This window comes from Piliocolobus tephrosceles, chromosome 6 (assembly GCF_002776525.5).
Source record: "Piliocolobus tephrosceles isolate RC106 chromosome 6, ASM277652v3, whole genome shotgun sequence".
Taxonomy (NCBI): domain Eukaryota; kingdom Metazoa; phylum Chordata; class Mammalia; order Primates; family Cercopithecidae; genus Piliocolobus; species Piliocolobus tephrosceles.
The window spans coordinates 129,906,322-129,925,404 of NC_045439.1; the positions used below are offsets into that span (position 1 = coordinate 129,906,322).

At 45.3% G+C, this 19,083-nt stretch overlaps 1 protein-coding gene across 2 annotated transcripts in view; it reads right to left on the reverse strand.

The window, feature by feature from the left end:
- The window catches only part of IGF1R (insulin like growth factor 1 receptor), a 316,842-nt gene that overhangs the window by 254,432 nt on the left and 43,327 nt on the right, over positions 1–19,083 (reverse strand). For both annotated transcript variants that reach the window (XM_023220870.1, XM_023220871.1), the window contains exon 2: positions 3,343–3,888. In XM_023220870.1, the coding sequence (XP_023076638.1) occupies positions 3,343–3,888 (546 nt within the window). The remainder of the gene's footprint in view (positions 1–3,342; positions 3,889–19,083) is intronic.

A 19,083-nucleotide genomic window follows, 5' to 3' on the forward strand; every position in this document is an offset into this window, starting at 1 on the left:
TACTACGCTGCCAGGCACTGCAGAGTCATGGCACAGAAGGAGTTTAAAGGACGGTGCCAAATGAAAACTGTGCATCAGCATGACAAAATCGAGTAGGCTCAACGATTTCACACACACCCTTGACATGTTTCTCCAGATGTTCTCCTTAGTTCTACAGCCAACCAACGGAATATTAACTGAATGGGATTCTTCTGTGCTTAATCTTTTCGAATGGCCATCTTAACACTTATGTTGAACTCAAGGTAGCCATTCTGCCTGGACTCTCAATGCCCTACACGGAGCTCCCCAAATGACTCCTAAGGGTTCTGGCTGGAGAGGTGCAGGCTGTCAGCACTGCAGTGACCACTCAGCCAAAAAGATGATGAGGGGAAGAACTCCTAGTGTTAAAAGAAATGCTCTAAAGCAGCTTACCAACACAGAATGCAAGTCACATCTGTAATTTCAAATTTTCAAGTAGCCACATTAAGAATTTAAGAGAGTCGGGCATGGTGGCTCACGCCTGTAAACCCAGTACTTTGGGAGGTTGAGGCAGGCGGATCATCTGAGGTCAGGAGTTTGAGACCAGCCTGGCCAACATGGTGGTGAAACCCTGTCTCTAGCAAAAATACAAAAATTAGACGGGTATGGTGGTACATGCTTGTAATTCCAGCTACTCAGGAGGCTGAGGCAGGAGAATCGCTTGAACCCAGGAGGCAGAGGTTGCAGTGAGCTGAGATCGCACCATTGCACCCCAGCCCAGAAGACAAGAACAAAATTCCATCTCAAAAAAAAAAAAAAAAAAGAATTAAAAAGAAATAGGCAGGTGAAATTTATTTTAAGAACACATTTTACTTAATCTAATATATCCAAAATGTTATATTTCAACACGTAATCAACATAGAAATTATTAATAAAATGGTGTACAGGGTTTTTCCTATATGTCTTGGAAATCTAGTGTATATTTTACACCTAAAGCAGTCCCAATTTGGACAAGCCACAGTTCAAGTACTCAATAAGCCATGTGGCTTACTCAATAAGCCGCTACCACACTGGACAATGCAGATCTAAATGGAATCTATGCAAACCAAGAGAAAGTTCTGATTCAACTAGAAAATCTCCAAGAAATATGTCCATGCCTGAGTTTTCAGGACAAGGGGAAGGGAAGTAAATTTCCCTGAAAGCAGTTATGAATTTTATGTAAGTACTCCATCGTGAAATCACAACGAACATCAGCAGGGCTGGGATGGTCAAGAAGGCTGCAGGACATGGCCTTTGGGGAAGCAGGTGACCAACCAACAGGTGTTATCAAGGCTCAGAGCCCAACTTCTAACCATCATTACCTTTCCACGGTGCTTCTCCTTTCTCCTTTTCATCTTCCAACAGCCCTATGAGGAAGGCAGGCCTTACCCCATTCCACATATGAAGAAACCGAAGCCCAGGCAATTTAAATAACTTGCTAATTTCTAGTTGCCCCTCTTAGACTTGGATCCAGAATGCAGGCCTCACCCCTATCCCAGGGGTCTTCAATAAGTAGCTGATCAGAAACAGCCGAAAACCCATGGCAAGACCAAAGTAACTACCTACCTAGTTCCTGAACAACTCCCCACTTAATGACGTTTCATACGGCACGTCCCTTCTGTAAAGAGCTTATGAGTTTTCAAAACATCCTCATGCCCATATATGATCACCGCTAAGGGATGTACCGACTGCCCTAGAAATCGTCTATAAAAGCCCAACTACAGCCCAGAGGGACTGGCTCATCCAAGGTCATTCCTGGCCCTCATCACTACGTTCAACATCTCTCTTCTACTCCATGCTGCCTCCCTTGGTAACACCTTTTACTTTTCAGATAAAAGTTTTAAATGTCAAGGTTATTTAAAAAACATTATTTTGTTGTTTTCTCAAACCAGTGGGTAACTTAATGATAAGGCAGTTTTAATCAACCACACAAGTGACTTTACCGTAAGATCTCCCTCCAACTCTGGCCAACCTTAAAGTGGTCTGACCGCATTCTCAGAGCTCTACGAGGTACTGGCTGCAGCCAGTGGGACCCCTGCCCTTACTAATCAATGTTCACATACACACTGATCCAATTCTGCAGAGTATAAAAGTGTGTGGCAGATCAGGGTACACAGATCCTTTTCCTTCCTCAGGCCTGGCTGAAGGGGAACTGAAGTAAGGGCTACCTCTGAGGTCTGGCCTTTATTTATTTTACACACTTCACCTCCGTGGGGTCTCACCTTTTATGTATTTTAGGCAAGTCTAACAATTTGGGGTTTCTTGGCTCTTCATAACTGGAGAACATGGGTTCCCTGCATATTTAACTATTATGCAAGGCCAACACTTAAATAATAGCTATTTGTAGCTAACACACTGACTTCCAAATAGTGAGGAAAAGCTTCCTAGCCAATATATGTAAATATTGCTGAATGCAATAAGGTGAAGGCTCAGATTCACATTTTAATACCAAACAGCCTGGCTCTCAAGGAATTGATCACATGAAGGCAAGAGCTCAGTTATTCTCAAGGGAAAATAAGCATATTGCAGATAAATATACAAGAACTTCAAAATACCACTATCTGACCCCCAGAGCAGTAAACACTTTCCAAACTTCCTTTACTTGTGAATTCTTAAGATTTTCACAACTGTTTAGTAAACAGGTATAAAAGAACGAAAACAGAATCCCAGAGATTTAAAAATGCACCCTGCTACACAGCTAACTGCAAGTACAGCTTGAACCTGGGACTTGTGGAAATGGGTCCAGAGGTCTCCCACCTGGGCCAGGTGCTCTGCCATAACCAGGACACCTGAGCATCATAACATCATCACTAGGACCCAAGGATTGCTTTCACAGGATATGAGTGAGTGCTTTACTTTCCCTTTGGTTAACCATATTCCAAGTCCATTCAAACTAAGGAAGTCATGCAGAACAAAAAATATCACTTTGCACAAAGGATGAAAGAGCTGACACATAAGCAGCCCCCAGCTGCCAAGGCTCAGGGACTTCCAAGCACACCAGGTCACCTTTTCTCATCAGGAATTCAAAGCTGAAGGTCAGCAAGTTTCTAGCCCAGGAGTGTGGTAGATTATTTCTAACATGTGATTTGAATAGTCTTGACAGCAGCCATGATGGCCTCCAGCCATGCCACAGTCCCGCAATCCAAGAGTCCCAGATGCAAAGGAAAGCCAACCAAGACCCCTGCTGGGAACCACTTCCGCACAGCAGGCGTGCCACGTCCTAAATGCAACACGACTGCACCCTGACCAGTGGAACTCGTGCATTCAGAAGAGAAGGGAGGTCAAGGAGGAGAAGGAGAGAAGAGAGAGAAGCAGAGAGAAAGCAGCAGTCAGCATCATTCTTACTTTTCTGGCAGCGGTTTGTGGTCCAGCAGCGGTAGTTGTACTCATTGTTGATGGTGGTCTTCTCGCACATCGGCTTCTCCTCCATGGTACCTGGACACAGGTCCCCACATTCCTTTGGGGGCTTATTCCCCACAATGTAGTTATTGGACACTGCATCCAGGATCAGGGACCAGTCCACAGTGGAGAGGTAACAGAGGTCAGCATTTTTCTCAATCCTGATGGCTCCCCGAGTAATGTTCCTCAGGTTGTAAAGCCCAATATCCTTGAGATTGGTCATCTCAAAGATGACCAGGGCGTAGTTGTAGAAGAGCTTCCAGCCGCGGATTACTGTGAGATTGGGGAACAGGTCTCCGAGGCTCTCTAGGCCAGCCACTCGGAACAACAGCAAGTACTCGGTGATGACCGTGAGCTTGGGAAAGCGGTAGCTGCGGTAGTCCTCGGCCTTGGAGATGAGCAGGATGTGAAGGTAGCCCTCGATCACCGTGCAGTTCTCCAGGCGCTTCAGCTGCTGATAGTCGTTGCGGATGTCAATGCCCGGCCCACAGACTGAAGGGAGACAAGAGGGTAAACGTCTCAGTTAAAAGGATATAATTTTTAAAACTATTTTTCAAACAATAATAAAGTTGGTTTTCAGGAATCTTGTATTATTATTAAAGAAATAAGGTTCGGCCGGGCGTGGTGGCTCACGCCTGTAATCCCAGCACTTTGGGAGGCCGAGGCGGGCGGATCACAAGGTCAGGAGATTGAGACCATCCTGGCTAACGCAGTGAAACCCCATCTCTACTAAAAATACAAAAAATTAGCCGGGCGTGGTGGCGGGCACCTGTAGTCCCAGCTACTCGGGAGGCTGAGGCAGGAGAATGGCGTGAACCCGGGGGGCGGAGCTTGCAGTGAGCTGAGATTGCGCCACTGCACTCCAGCCTGGGTGACCGAACGAGACTCCATCTCAAAAAAAAAAAAAGAAAAAGAAATAAGGTTCAATTGTTCACGGCAGAGCTGTGGGTTGCAGACTGACAGTTTAGGTGGCTAACTAGTTAGCGGGCATTCATTCTGGGCCAGACTGTGCAGCACACACCAACTGACTATGGGAGAGGCCATCCCTGTCAACCTTGCAAACTAAAACTTACAGCCCAGGGGCACACAGAGGGACAGGTGAAAGTTAAATCTGCAACCCAGGCCAGGCCGACTCCACCACTGCACACTCCTGGTCCCTTCTGCAGAGTGTCAGTTGCCAATGCCTGAGCAACAGCTCAGCAGCCAACTATCAATAACTTACTACTGCACCCTGCCTGAAGGGTACAGGGCAATCAGTCTGCTCTATACTGGAAAACTGTCACTGTGACCTGGAAAGTGGGGACTCCAAAACGCATGCTTCCATGCTTCCCACTACCATTCAACATGAGCCGGGTAGACTGTGTCCTCCCAGTATCTGCATTAATGTAGACATAAAGGATAACCTAAGATTAAAAACATGATTTTTTTATGAATAAAAGAAGCATAAATTCCAACTTTGTTTTATTGATCAAGAAAGCATGCTTCCTACAGAGAGTTTAGAGGTAATAACAATATTATATTAATATAATAATTATTTATTATATTAATATAATAATAATAATTAATAACAATAAATATTACATTTAGAGGTAATAAACAAAATAACAGTAAAAATCATCAATGATCTCAACATTCCAAGATAAACAATGTTAACACTATGCCAATTATCCACTCTCTATAAATGAAAGTAAGTGAAATCAGACAAAAATATGACATTTGTAAACACCCTTCCTTCATTTAATATTCTACTAAGTCAATACATGTCCTTCTACATCGTCATTTTAAGGGGACAGTAATTCCAGAGTATGAATACACACCATGAGGCTTTTTGTTTGTTTGTTTGTTTTTTAAACCAATCCCTTATTGTTGGACATTTAGATTAGCTCCTGTTTTGTACATTATAAACAACACTCCAGTGAACATTCTTGGCAGATACCCAAGCCTATTTTCTTAGGATAAATCCCTAGAAGTAGAATTGTTGGGCCAATGCATTTGCAGATTTTAAAGGCTTTTCATAAAATGGCCTTAATACTGGATGACTTATTTTCTCAATTCTAGGCACAGACACACACCAAGAAAACTTTTTGTTATAACCTTTTTTAGGATTTAATAATCCCCAAGTCCACTATTAAAGCTTCTCAGATAGAGTGAAGTTTTTTGATGGATGTAATTAATTTGGGAAGCACCCAACGTGTATGACACCATGAGAAATGCCAACAGGCAGTGCCCTGACCTCTGAGGAGGCTCATGGTAAAGGCAAGGGGCTAAGATCCATGAGGAACAATTGTCACATGAGGCAGGTGGTCAGCGGTGTGCACACAGCAAGTCCACTCTAGATGTGAATGGAATTAAGCAGGACAGACAAGAGGTGGTGTCCAAGCTTCGTGCCACTGTGCTGAGGGAAGCTCTCGGCTTCCCTGATTCCACACTGCTCTGCCTTCTACCTTACCTCTAAATGTTGGTTGCTATCCTCAACCTTTTCCTCTGTCACCTCATCCACACAAGTGGCTTCCTGTGCCACTCATACTCTAGATGATCATCAAATTCATGTCACTGGTCCAGACTCTTCTGAGCTCTAATGTATATATCCATCTGAGTATATCCACTGAGGTGTCTAATAACTCATTCATTCCCCCACAAAATCCACCTTCCAAGCTTCTAAACTGTAGCACTCTCATTCTCTGAGTTGCTCATGTTAAAAATCAAAGAGTCATTCCTGATTCTTCTCTCCTCTCACACCTCACATATTTAGTCCAGCAATAGACCTCAGGGTTCAAGCTCCCAAGCCCATGAGAATCTGGTTGCTCTTCCCACAATGCCATCCCACCTCATTCCTCCCTGAGCAGCACACTCTTCCTCGACAACCCCACACACTTCCCTCCCAGGGCACACCACTCTCTACAGGACATGACTCTGGCCTTTCTTCTCATGGTCTCTCTCATCACTACCAACACAACGGCAGCTCCAGTGGGTTCACTATCATATCCCCAGTGCCTAGAACAGTACTTGGTGTACAGCGGACGCATCACATGGGACACATGCAGAATGAGTGAACTTCATCATTCATTCAATGTCTGTGTGTCTCCACTACTTTAGCTCTGATCTGAGCCACCATCATCTCCAGCTTGGCCTAAAGCAACATATTCCCCATGATCCAGCCTCCCCACGGTCCATCCCTGTCCTAACACCATCCCACAAGACTCCACAGGAGTCGCCGAACTCCAACACACTGAACTCCTCCTCTGCTCATACCCTGCTGCCCACAGTGCTTCTGCTCCTTCAGGAGGTTGCCCCATTCTCTCACCATGTGAGTCTCTACTCAAGCGTCACCTCCTCAGAGCTCGGCCTAAACACCTTACCTTCAACTATTTCCCCAACTGTCCCCCAACTCCTCCCTCCCTCCCCTACCTCTCATTTCTCTTCTCACTTCTCTAAAAGTTCATTTTATATAATATTTTTAATAATCTTGTGCATGAAACAATGTTTGTGTACAATGAACCGTTTTATTACCCTTTGTGGAGGTGTTTGAGTGAATCTAAGCATGTGTGGAAAAGACACATCACATCTGAAGGGAGCCAGGAGGGTCTTTTTTCCCTTGGGGACACTAAATTAACTGTGGGTCGTGCGCCTGAGTTTTGACTGTGACCCGTCACATGAGGTGAGGTGTGGAATTTTCCACTTGTGGTGTCATGTCAGTGCTCCAAAAGCTGAAACTTTTGGAGCGTTTTGGATTTTGGATTTTTGGATTAAGATGCTCAATCTGTATAAAGTGTTAGGCATCTATTTACTTGTTATTTCCAACAGATCACAAAATTCAGTACCTAGTGAAAGAACATGAAGATATAGACTGAAGCAAGCTGAACTTCATACTGCAATCAAACTGCAGACAGGAGGAACAAATCTGCTTCACTGCCATCTGGCCCCTCTTTCACAGCCAGTGTTGACCACTAGTTAACAGAGGCGATGCTACAGAGATGGAACTGTGAATTTCCTTCAAATGAAAGGGCAGTCTCCATACTCAACACTTTTCTTCCCATTTACAGAAGAGAAAAAAAGCAGGAAGAAGTTACCCACTTAACTCTGGAAGAAAAGACAAGCCCAAGCCACAGAGCATGAGGCAGGGCCTAGGAACCAGCTGTTTTGGATCCTATGACTGATACCATTGGTCTTCAGGATGTTTTGTGATAGAAACAGTGAAAAAGAAAACCAAGCTGGACCATGAATGATAGCAGCGTTCAGGAGGTGCAAGCCACAAACAGGAAAGAGAATAAAACATGCTCCACTGGTGCCATGAAATAATTCATGCACCGAGGGAGTACATAGTAAACACAGCACAGGAGGGAAAGACACACCCTTTGTGGCTACTCACTGATGATTAAAAGGAAAATGCAAAATACCCTTTCTCCCTTCTCAAAACAACTGATATTGGCATGATCCAAAAACAAACCCAAAAACTTCAGGAATATGAGATCCCAGGCAGCCCTGTAAAGAATAAGACAAGCAGGGAAGCAGAGAGAAGGGTGTGTACAGCTGGAAGATGGGGACAGTGGGGCTTCAGCAAAGTCCCCAAAGCCAGAGAATGGCAACAGCAGAACCAAAACAGATGGGGGTGCTGGGAGGCAGGGAAGGGAGTTGGGAGGGACAGACAGGGGCTTGGTACCTGGGTAAAATTCACTTCTACAAAGATGTCATTTTATTTAATTGTTTTTTAGACATGGTCTCACTCTGTCACCCAGGCTAGAGTGCTGCAGCACAATCATGGCTCAATGCAGCCTCAACCTCCTGGGCTCAAGCAATCCTTCCACGTCAGCTTCCCAAGTAGCTGGGACCACAGGGGTACACCCTAACACCTAGGTTTTATTTTGTTTTTGTTTTTGTTTGTTTTTTAATTTTTTGGCAGACAGAGGGTCTCCCGATGTTGCCCAGGCTGATCTCCAATTCCTGGGCTCAGGCAATCCTCCAGCCTCAGCCTCCAGAAGTGCTGGGATTACCACCACACCCTGGCCAAAAGATGCCATTTTAAAGAAAGCCTAAAAAGTCAGGCGCAGTGGTTCACACCTGTAGTCCCTGCACTTTGGGAGCCCAAGGCAGGTAGACTGCTTGAGGCCAAGAGTTTGAAACCCTATCTCTACTAAAAATACAAAAATTAGCCAGGTGTGGTGGTACACGCCTGTAATCCCAGCTACTTGGGTGGCTGAAGCACGAGAATCACTTGAACCCAGGAGGCAGACGTTGCAATGAGTCAAGATCACACCACTGCACTCCAGCCTGGGAGACCCAAAGCAAGATTTTGTCTCAAAAAAAAAAATTAAAAATTAAATTAAATTAAATTTTAAAATGAAGCCTTTCAGTTGAAATGAGCACTGTTAACAAAATACTCCTAGGTATTTTCTAAAGATCAAGAGGCAGAATGTCTGCTCTAAGAACTTAGGTGAATGGCTTATACAAGCTATACATATTTTGAAAATAAATCCCTAAGACCTAAATGTTAATATGAGAAGGGCTAATGAAAAACATTTGGCTGAGAAAACTCCCCAAAGCTGTGTATCTAAGTATTTGGAAGAGCTACATGAGAGTTGTAACTTATATCTTAGACACAACCTTGTGGTCCTAGAAAAAGAAAAACAGTGTGACTCCCATGAGCCTGGAGTGCCATTTACCAGCTCCTGTCCTCAGGCAGACACACCTCACCTCTAAATCTCATCTTCCTCACCTGCAAAACGAGCTGTCACTACCTACCCTATAGAAGCTGGCATAAGAATCAGGTAAGTGCTTCTGTCTTACTGCAAACAGTAATAACTTTTAATAGCTGCTATTAAGTAAATATTAACGGAAATACTGATCTATTTTGTTGCCCCAATGTAAATATTACTAATATACAACAAAAGAGGGTGGCATGAATTAGCAAACTCATTGATTACCCTTCTGTCAACAGTTACCCATTTAGCTAAAATGGATAACTACTTGATCAACTCTTCTTTAAAAATATGGGGTAGGTTGGCAGGGTGCGGGGGCTCACGCCTGTAATCCCAGCACTTTGGGAGGCTGAGGCAGGCGGATCACGAGGTCAGGAGATCGAGACCATCCTGGCTAACATGGTGAAACCCGGTCTCTACTAAAAATACAGAAAAAAATTAGCCAGGCGTGGTGCACTCGGAAGGCTGAGGCAAGAGAATGGCGTGAACCCGGGAGGCAGAGCTTGCAGTGAGTTGAGATGGGGCCACTGCACTCCAGCCTGGGCGAGACTGAGACTCCGTCTCAAAAAAAAAAAAAGAAAAGATAGGCTTAGCTTACAGTTGGAAATAAAAGACGTTGGGAAACATAATTAGCCTTCTTTTACTACAGGTCTACAGGCACACTGTGAAGGTAAAACACGTTAGTGAACCAATCATCATCTTTAATTTTGATGGTAAAGCCCAACGTAACAAAACCTTTGGGCTTATATGAGAAGCCGATTTTGTCTCAGTAAGCAACATACTATAATAGTTCTTTACTTCTCTTAAAATGAATCCTTTGGAACCAATAACTTAGTACAACAAAAACCCTCTCTAGACACTATCCCTCTGTGAAAGTCAAAATGATTTAAGAAGTTAAGAGAGGATTAGTGTATCACTGAATTTTGCACAAGGAAGACAGAGCAACCATCCCTCTACCAAGTAGCAAATTAAATGAAAGAAAAGTTTTAACAGAGCAATGGACAGAACCCTGGGAACACAAAGACAAGGCCCCACGACTCCCTAATCTTAGAGGAAGTCAGGAAGACTTCTCAGCGGAGAGGACCCTGAAAGATGAGCAGAGTCTTGCCAGGAAGGGTGGGGGGCAGGGTACTCCAAGCAGAGGCAGGAGCACACCCCGGGGAGGTGGCTGGAGCTGATGCCTGGTTGCAGTTGGGAGAACCCCAGGGGTGCAGCCCGTGTGGCAGGGAGCACAACAAAGGCAATGGGACAGGTGCTAGAAAGCAAACTGAGACAAAAGTGTGTGGGAGGTCAACTTCACTTTGCATGTAGGAGGACAGTGTTGAAAGTCCTCAACATGCATCGGGACCACGTGAAGGACTTGTTAAAACACAAGAGGTGAGGTCCCAAAATTTATGTTTCTAATACGCACCCAGGTGATGCTGATGCTGCTGGCCTAAGCAGCACCCTGTGAAACCCACTGCCCTAGGAAATAATTGAATAACCCACCCCACCACCTGTCACTACTCTCCCTATCCACCTTATCTGCAGTGTGGTGCAGGTATAGCCTGTGCACCTGTTACTTCTCAAATTGACATTCACGCTCTCAAAAAACCCCAAGAAGCCGGTAGAAACTATGCACGAAACAAAGCAAAGCAGAAGAAAAATGGGGTGGAGACAGACTCTCCCTAGTACATGATCCTCCCGTGCTGTGCCCTTCAAGGTCTGAGCATACCCTCCTTGTGCTCAGAGAAGAGAGAGCATGGGTTTCTTTAGGCCTCATTCCTAACAGAAAAATCAGAGATCAGAAAAGGAGGAAAAAGACAATGTTATGATAACAAACACTACTGACACTTCAGTTTGTTAGAGTAGAATTTTCTGTGTAAGTGTAAACAGACACAATTCATGTTAAGCCCTTTATCTTCATGTGTCAATCAGAATGTGTTTACATTGTATATGTACATTCCCATTTCACAAAGACAGCAACCCTGGCCACCTAACACATTCAATAATTGAAGGCAATGATAAGAATGTAAGGGATTACCATTATAGAGGTAACTCTGAGAACAGAAATTAAAAACTAAGTGTAATTTGAATGTGAACGCTGTTTTTTACTGCCACAAGAGCCACCTACATCATGCACATAAACAAAATAAATGGACACATAAACGGCAGTCCTGAAGGCTCAGAATGTTAAAACAGAGTGCTACATACAGCAAAGAACTTACAAAGATGGGTAGGATGTTTCTATCCTGCCATACCAATTAAGACACAGAAACTTTAACGGGAATTAATTCAAACACTAAAAGGAACACAAGCCCCAGTGTCCCCTCCACTTAAAGCATCTGTAGCCACAGACTGACGCAGAATTGGTGCAGAGCTGTATTTGCAACAACTGTTTTCCTGGATCTTCATAAAAACAACTTTATCTGCTCTGACAGTGACTCCAAATGCCTTTCTGATCTTAAAATATCCCAAAGCCCAATACTCTCTAAGTCTCCATATTTCAAAAAACACCCTTATAAGAGCCTCTAATTCTTTCTAATTATCCACAGTTCCCATGGGTGGCTGGCTTCTCGATGAAGCAGGACACCAGGAGCTAGAGTCCCTCAGAGTCAGAGCTCATCGCCTCACCATGAGGCCTTCCGAGGGGCATCCCCTGCCTAGTCCCGCACCCTGTCCTCACTACCACCTAGCACCCACCATGCATGAGACAGCACCCTAAACCTCTGAAGGGTAGACTGTACAGCCAGAAGATGGTGCCGTGAGGTGCAGCCAAGTTAGGACAAGGCCCATGCTAAGCAGGCACCTGCAAAAACCAGGCTCCTTCTCTCTCTCCGCTCTCTCTCTCTCGTGACTTTCAACTTTCTGCTCAGAACCAGGCAAATGTCCTAAATAAAAGTCAGCCCTGTGTCCCCTGTCCTCTCACTGGCTTCGTTTTGTAGAACACATTACATCATTCCAGTTACAGTTCACATCCTCATTTCAAAAGCATTTTACTTTGCCCTACAATGCTCCAGTTTCCTTAAGTGACCTGTACTCTTTTCAATTAGCCAGTTCTCTAAGTCTAGCTGATAACAGTGTAGAAATCCCACTCATCTGTTCCCCTACCCTGCAGTGTGATTCTTCATGGATGTGGTGTCAAAACAGAAGCTTCCTGAAATACTGAGGCTTTCTATCTGATCTGGGGACTTTCCTAGAGAGGAAAAGGACTGGGCTAGTATTCAGAGACCAGCTACCTCTTGGTTCCATCACTAACCACCCACCACATGGCCAGAAGTTAGTCACTGCATCACTCTAGTTCATGCACAGGAAGGAAATCCTCTCACATACAACAAGCTGGATGGAGCTTGAGGACATTATGCTAAGTGAAATAAGGCAGTCACAAAAGAAGAAATCCTGCCGATTCTGCTCATAGGTACTCAAAGTAGTCAGACTCACAGAGACAGGAGAAAGTGGTTGCCCATGGCTGGGGTAGGAGAGAATGAGAGTTATTAATGGGTACAGAGTTTCCATTTTTCAAGATTAAAAGTGTTCTAGATACTGATTGGACAGAAGTGTAAATGTACTTAAACTATACACTTTAAAATGCTAAGATGGGAGGACAGCGGGCCCAGTGGCTCACGCCTGTAATCCCAGCACTTTGGGAGGCAGAGGCGGGTGGATCACGAGGTCAGGAGTTCAAGACCAGCCTGGTCAACATGGTGAAAACCCATCTCTACTAAAAATACAAAAATTCGCCAGGTGTGGTGCCTGGCACCTGTAATCCCAGCTACTGGGGAGGTTGAGGCAGGAGAATCACTTCAACCTGGGAGACAGAGGTTGCAGTGACCCAAGATCGCACCATAGCACTCCAGCCTGGGCAACAGAGCAAGACTCCGTTCTCTTTTAAAAAAAAAAAAAAAAGAAAGAAGAAGGAGGGAGGCCAGGTGTGGTGGCTTATGCCTGTAATCTCAGCACTTTGGGAGGCCGAAGCTGGGGAATCACTTGAGGCCAGGAATTCGAGAACAGCCTGGCCAACATGGTGAAATCCCATCTCTACTAATAGTACAAGTTAGCCAGGCGTAGTGGCACAACCCTGTAATCCCAGATACTCAGGAGACTGAGGCATGAGAATCGCTTGAACCCAGGAGGCAGAGGTTGCAGTGAGCTGAGATCGCGCCACTGCACTCCAGCCTGGGTGACGGAATGAGACCCTGTCTCAATAAAAAAAAAAAAGACGGTAAGTTTTATGTTATATGTATGTCACCACAATTTAAGTATGGGGGAAAGTTCTGCCGCATTTTAACACAAGTGCAAGTGGACAGCTGAGGGCAGACCACACAGTCCATCCACCACAGAGAACGAAGGGGAACCCAGATGGAACGAAAGCAGGTTCAGCCACAGCTCTGCTGCAGATACAGCACACACAGGCCAGGCATTTAAAGATGCCACCCATACCAGATGTGGCTGTGGGCCTGCATCCAGCACAGTCAGATTCATCAGGACACAAATAGAAGGGTCCCCCAGGAGTGCTGCACTGACTTCCCAGGGAAATGGGCTCTGGGCACACAGCCACAAGCAGGCAGAGGTGGCAGAGCAAGTGGACGCCCGCATGCAACCTCTGTATTGAGTGGGCAGGAGCTAAAACACTGTATGAAACCAACCACTCTGCCAACTGAACTGTGGCAAGTTCTCACTAACTGACATGATTCAAGGGCAGAAGCTACAACCCATTGTACTGATTTTCTAAGTCTTGAGTGTTCGGCACATCTGTACCTCAACACAGTTCTTCCTTTGTAAAATGCAGCAGGGTTACTACAAGGGTCGATCACGGCTCCAGCCTGTCCCAGCAAGCCCCTGCCTTCCCTTCAGTGATCACTCCCACTCTTGCCAAAGCCTTTATATCTGCTACAACTTCTGCATTTACTCTTCTGCTCTAACACCTCTAGATTCACCTCTTCCCCCAAAGGAGTACTTTTTCCGCTGCATGCTCATTCAAGCATCCGGAGGACAATCCGCACCCCTGACTTCTTCGCTGAGGCCTGCCACAATTTCTACTAAGACCAGGCAACCTCGGCATTTAGGATTTCTCCATCCACACCCACAGGAACCTCTGCCCACCAGCCCAGCTGGACAGCAACCCCATGGAGGCCAATCCCATCATCAGCCAGGAGAGGATGTCTAAAACCAGAACTCTTAGCTTCCCAAAAAAAATCACCTGAAGACCTTTCTCCCGAGCAGCTCAATCCCGCTCTGCTCCAGATGACAGCCAATCATAGCCCAACACTCAAGCCTCCTGGTAGTAACATTTTCTTATCTGCACTCTAGCAGTGGTATCAACCAAAGGCAAAAACAGAAGAAAAACACTGCTACAAAGTGAAGCCCTGGGTCAGAAGCCATAAACTATCATAAACCACAATAACCTGGGTTTTGGGGATGTGCCAATTTTCTTGGTATACGGATTTTTTCTTAATAGGTATATTCCAGGAACACATACTTTGTCTACAATACCTTGCTAAAATCTCTTTGTTGACAAGGTGAAGAAATATGAACTACATCCGAATAGCTTAGTAAATGTTCAGTTTACCCTCCAAAATGCTGATTAATGAATAGACCAAGGAAGGTCTCTAGTGGAAGGACACAGGGCTCTTTCTGAGTACTGTATATTTCAACATTTTTATCAATTACTTGAAGGATGGCACAGATAAAATGTTTATCTAATTCAAAGATGACAAGTTTCCAGGAGCAATGGCAAATACATTGGATGACAGAGTCAAGAGCTAAAAAGATCAACAGATTGGAATTGCAATAGAGAGGAAATAAATGCTATTTGGACACTTGGGTGCAAAAAAAGAAATGCACAAATGTAGGAGGTGTGAAAAAGACTTAGGAGATTTAATTGGATATAATTTCTGTATGTGACGATGTGATGTTGTGGCTGCCAAAAAAAAAAAAAGAAAAAGTCAGGCAGTCTTAGACTGTACCTAAGGGAGACTTAGTAAGGGGCCAGGGGAGAGACCCTGAAAACTGGGTTTCTGCCTCCATACATTAAGACACATAAGTCAGTGGAAGAACATCCAAGTGGGAGCAGGGACCAGAAGTCCCTTCTCATGGAGAACAGCTGCAGAAACCCAGCACACAAAGGTCTCCAGGGAGGTGGACTGGTCAGGCTCTTTATGACCCTGCTGGGGGACAGAAACAGAAAACTTAGATCAACACAGGGTGAGAGATTGTGGTTTCATGTAAGAACAGACAGTAGGATTCATTTGAAACCAGACTGCACTGCCTAAAGAGATAATGAAGATTTCTGCGGAGCTGCACATTTCTGAGATTGTATAAGTCTGATGTGATTTACTATGATAACTCTTTTGGGGTGTTATTTGTTCTGTTTTGCAGCTAAGGAAACTGATGGTTAACAATGACCAAATGACCTACCTGGGATCACTCAGTTAATTTAGGGAGCAGAGCTGAGGCTTAAATTGAGATGACCTCACATGATTCTAGGGGTAGAAAATTCCTCTTTGGAGGTATCTCTTAAGGCTGACAAGGATGCTACAGCCAGGTGCATATGACGGAAGAGGGGCTCTCTCACACACATCGTGCATGCTGAGAGCCATCTGACCAGAATGGGCACCTCTTTAAAGCCTCTGAGAATAGAAACCTCTGGCAACCCCAATGCCTTGACCCGTCAAAGGAAGGCAACATACGGAGCTTGTAAAAAGCTTTACAGAGCTTCACTTTGTATCTCATAACCCATATGTAAAGGAATAAAACTGACTTACTGGGGAAAATGCTATTATTTCAGCCTTTATATTCCACTGAAAAGCATACACTGTTTTCACAAGTTAACTATACTGCAGAATATCAAATTCTTGTTTTTGTTCACAACCCAGAGAGGGAGAAAAAAATAATAAAGACAGAAAACACAATCTAACCCAACTACATGAACTCCTCCTGCACATACAACATTCTCCTTAGAGGACAGAAATGGATCTCACAAATTTGGAACACAAGATTTCCACTTCATCAGGCAACTGCCACTCATCACACCCTGTTTCTATTAAATCCCATTCCCTTCATTATCTCCACACTTAGTGTTCCTTCCATACACTGCTTACACACAGTTCAAACTTTCCCCTGAAAGCCACAGGAAAGTTGGCCTCCCTGACCTCGACGCACCCATTCTTTATTCATTGCTGATGCTCAGATCACACAAAGATCCCTTCATGCTAAGAAAGTTTCCACCCCACCAGAAAATCTATACATTCTTCCATGGAAATTGAGAAGTACATTTTTTTTTTTCTCTTTTACAAGTTCCAGTTGAGAACAATATAATTCTCAAACAGATGGAAAGCTCAGACAAGCATGAGTAACCCTTGCCTTTAAAGCAAACCAGGCAGTGAAGTGTGAGGGGCCAAGTGTCAGTCACTGGCACCTGCATCCCCCCACCCTGAGTCTGGCCCAGGAGCACCGGAGGCTGAGGTCCAAAAAGAAAAAATGAGGAAAGTCAGGCTGCCACAACCACATCACTCCAGGAAGGTGCGGATGTTCACAGAGCCACACAGCAGTACAAGTGGGGGTCCCTAAGCCTCCCTATGGCTCATCTTCTCTGAAGGGCTGACAGGCATGCTAATGGATTGTCGTAGAGGATTAATGAGCCTGCCATGGGCCAGGAACACATGAATGAATGGTGCAGTGACATCTTTGAGGAGCCGCCTCACCCCTTTAATAACCCTCCAATTTTGTTCCCCTGCACCCTTGCGCTCCAGCACGAACTCTGTTAATTTGCTTAAAAGTCAGCAGCATGTTACATCATGTAGACAAGAACAATTATGCTTTTTTAAAAAAAAATCCAGAGGAATAAAAGTATACCAATTAAGTGTAAAGGGATCAATGTAAATGCTCCTTGGTACCAGATAAAGGACACATTTCCAAATGGTCACCAGAAATGAGGCAGGTGCTGCCAAGCAGCATGCTGACAAAGTCAGAAATGTCTCCCATTACTCCTCTTTATGATAGCACGAGTGCAGCCTTGAAGAAGTCTACCCTTGACAGTGGGCAAAAACAGAAGACAGGAGGTCAAGCCAGGCGGTGGCTCACGCCTGCAATCCCAGCACTTTGGGAGGTTGAGGCAGGCATACTGTTTGACGCCAGGAATTTGAGCCCAGCCTAACCAACATGGTAAAACCCCATCTCTACTAAAAATACAAAAATGAGCATGGCATGGTGGCACACATCTGAAGTCCCAGCTACTCAGAAGGCTGAAGCACGAGAATCACTTGAACCCAGGAGGCGGAGGTTACAGTGAGCTGAGATCATGCCATTGCACTCCAGCCTGGGTGACAGAGCGGGACTCCATCTCAAAAAACAAACAAAACAGGAAGTCATTCGATCAGGGAACAAAAACATCCCCAGAAGGTGGAGATGACCAAAAAGGCAGGCAAGCCGCTGTGCCCAGTGCACCAGGGAGGCAGCAAGCCCCAGGCACCCACCAAGCGAGTCTACAGCGTCCTCTGCATTCTGCAGCGGGAGGCAGGGCTGCTGGATAGCAGCCCCATTCAGCAACTTTGTGGACCAGTCCTCCCAGGGACCTGCTGTAGAACAAAGCTCAAGGTGTAAAGGAAAACAAAACCCAAAGTATCAAATCCCCACAACAGGGTGGTAAATCCTGTCCCCCTACATGGAAGTGGCACTACTCTGAGGCAAAGCGAATGCTCCCTCGCCCATGGCCAACATCATCTCTATGCCTGCTCCATTCTGCTCATCCAGGACCCAGCTTCCACGACCAAATACATCTTCGAGCCACAGCACAGCAGCCTATAGTTGCGGAATGGCACAGCAGGAGACAGCAAGGATGTTCATGTGGGTTCAGAGGGCACTGCCAGCTCTCCCCACACAGCCCTGGGTTAGGGAACCACAGAACATGCTCCACCAGCCCCTCCATGCTCTCTAGGCAACACCACGGGCAAAGGGAACACGGGACAAAGGCACATTGGACAAAGCCTTGGCAAAATGCAATCATGCTGGAGACGAAGGATCCAGGGTCTCCCACTGCTCCACCACTCATACCTCCCATCCAGGCTTACCCCACCGTGAGGCCCCTAGCATCGAGGGCGGGGCGGGGGGGGATATGTCTATATCCCGCCTACTGATGTCCCCATACCATCAAGCAGCTCTTACCAATGTATCAGGTGGTAAATGACAGAGTCTCACTAACTCCATTTTTAAATGCTGGGGCGTATGACCAAGCACAACATCTTAGATAGGTATTGTGGGAATAGCTTTTAGATAATGGCTTTGATTCCTTGAGGGTAGGCCCCTATTTTGTTTATATTGTTGACCAGAGCTTGGTACTAAACAAGAGTTTCCAAATGTTACTGGAAAGTCCAATCTCACCATCATCTTACATTAAGGTTTCCAGGGTATGGTAAATACACTTCTGAAAATTAGAGAAATGCAAACCAAGATATTTTTACCTTGGCTGGGCATAGTGGCTCATGCCTATACTCCCAGCGCTTTGGGAGGCCAAAGCAGCAGGACTGCTTGAGCCCAAGAGTTCAAGACTATAGTAAACTATGATGATGACACCACTGCATTCCAGCCTGAACAACAGAGCAACACCCTATCTCAATCAATCAATGTTCTTTTTTTCTTTGGAGCCAGGGTCTCACGCTGTCACCCAGGCTGGAGTGCAGTGGCAAGATCTCAGCTCACTGTAGCCTCAACTTCCTGGGCTCAAGTGATCCTCCCACATCGGCCTCCCAAGTAGCTGGGACCAAAAGCAAGCACCACCATGCCCAGCTAATTTTTTGTAGTTTTGGTAGAGATGGGGTTTTACCATGTTGCCCAGGCTGATCTTGAACTCCTGAGCTCAGGTGATCGGCCCACCTCAGACTCCCAAAGCGCTGGGATTATAGGCATGAGCCACTCTGTGCCCGGCCAATCAAAGAAATATTTTTAACTTCACATATTCACACACAAAAAACTACCAATCTAGTAACACCAAGCTTGAGTGAGGACATGGGGCAAC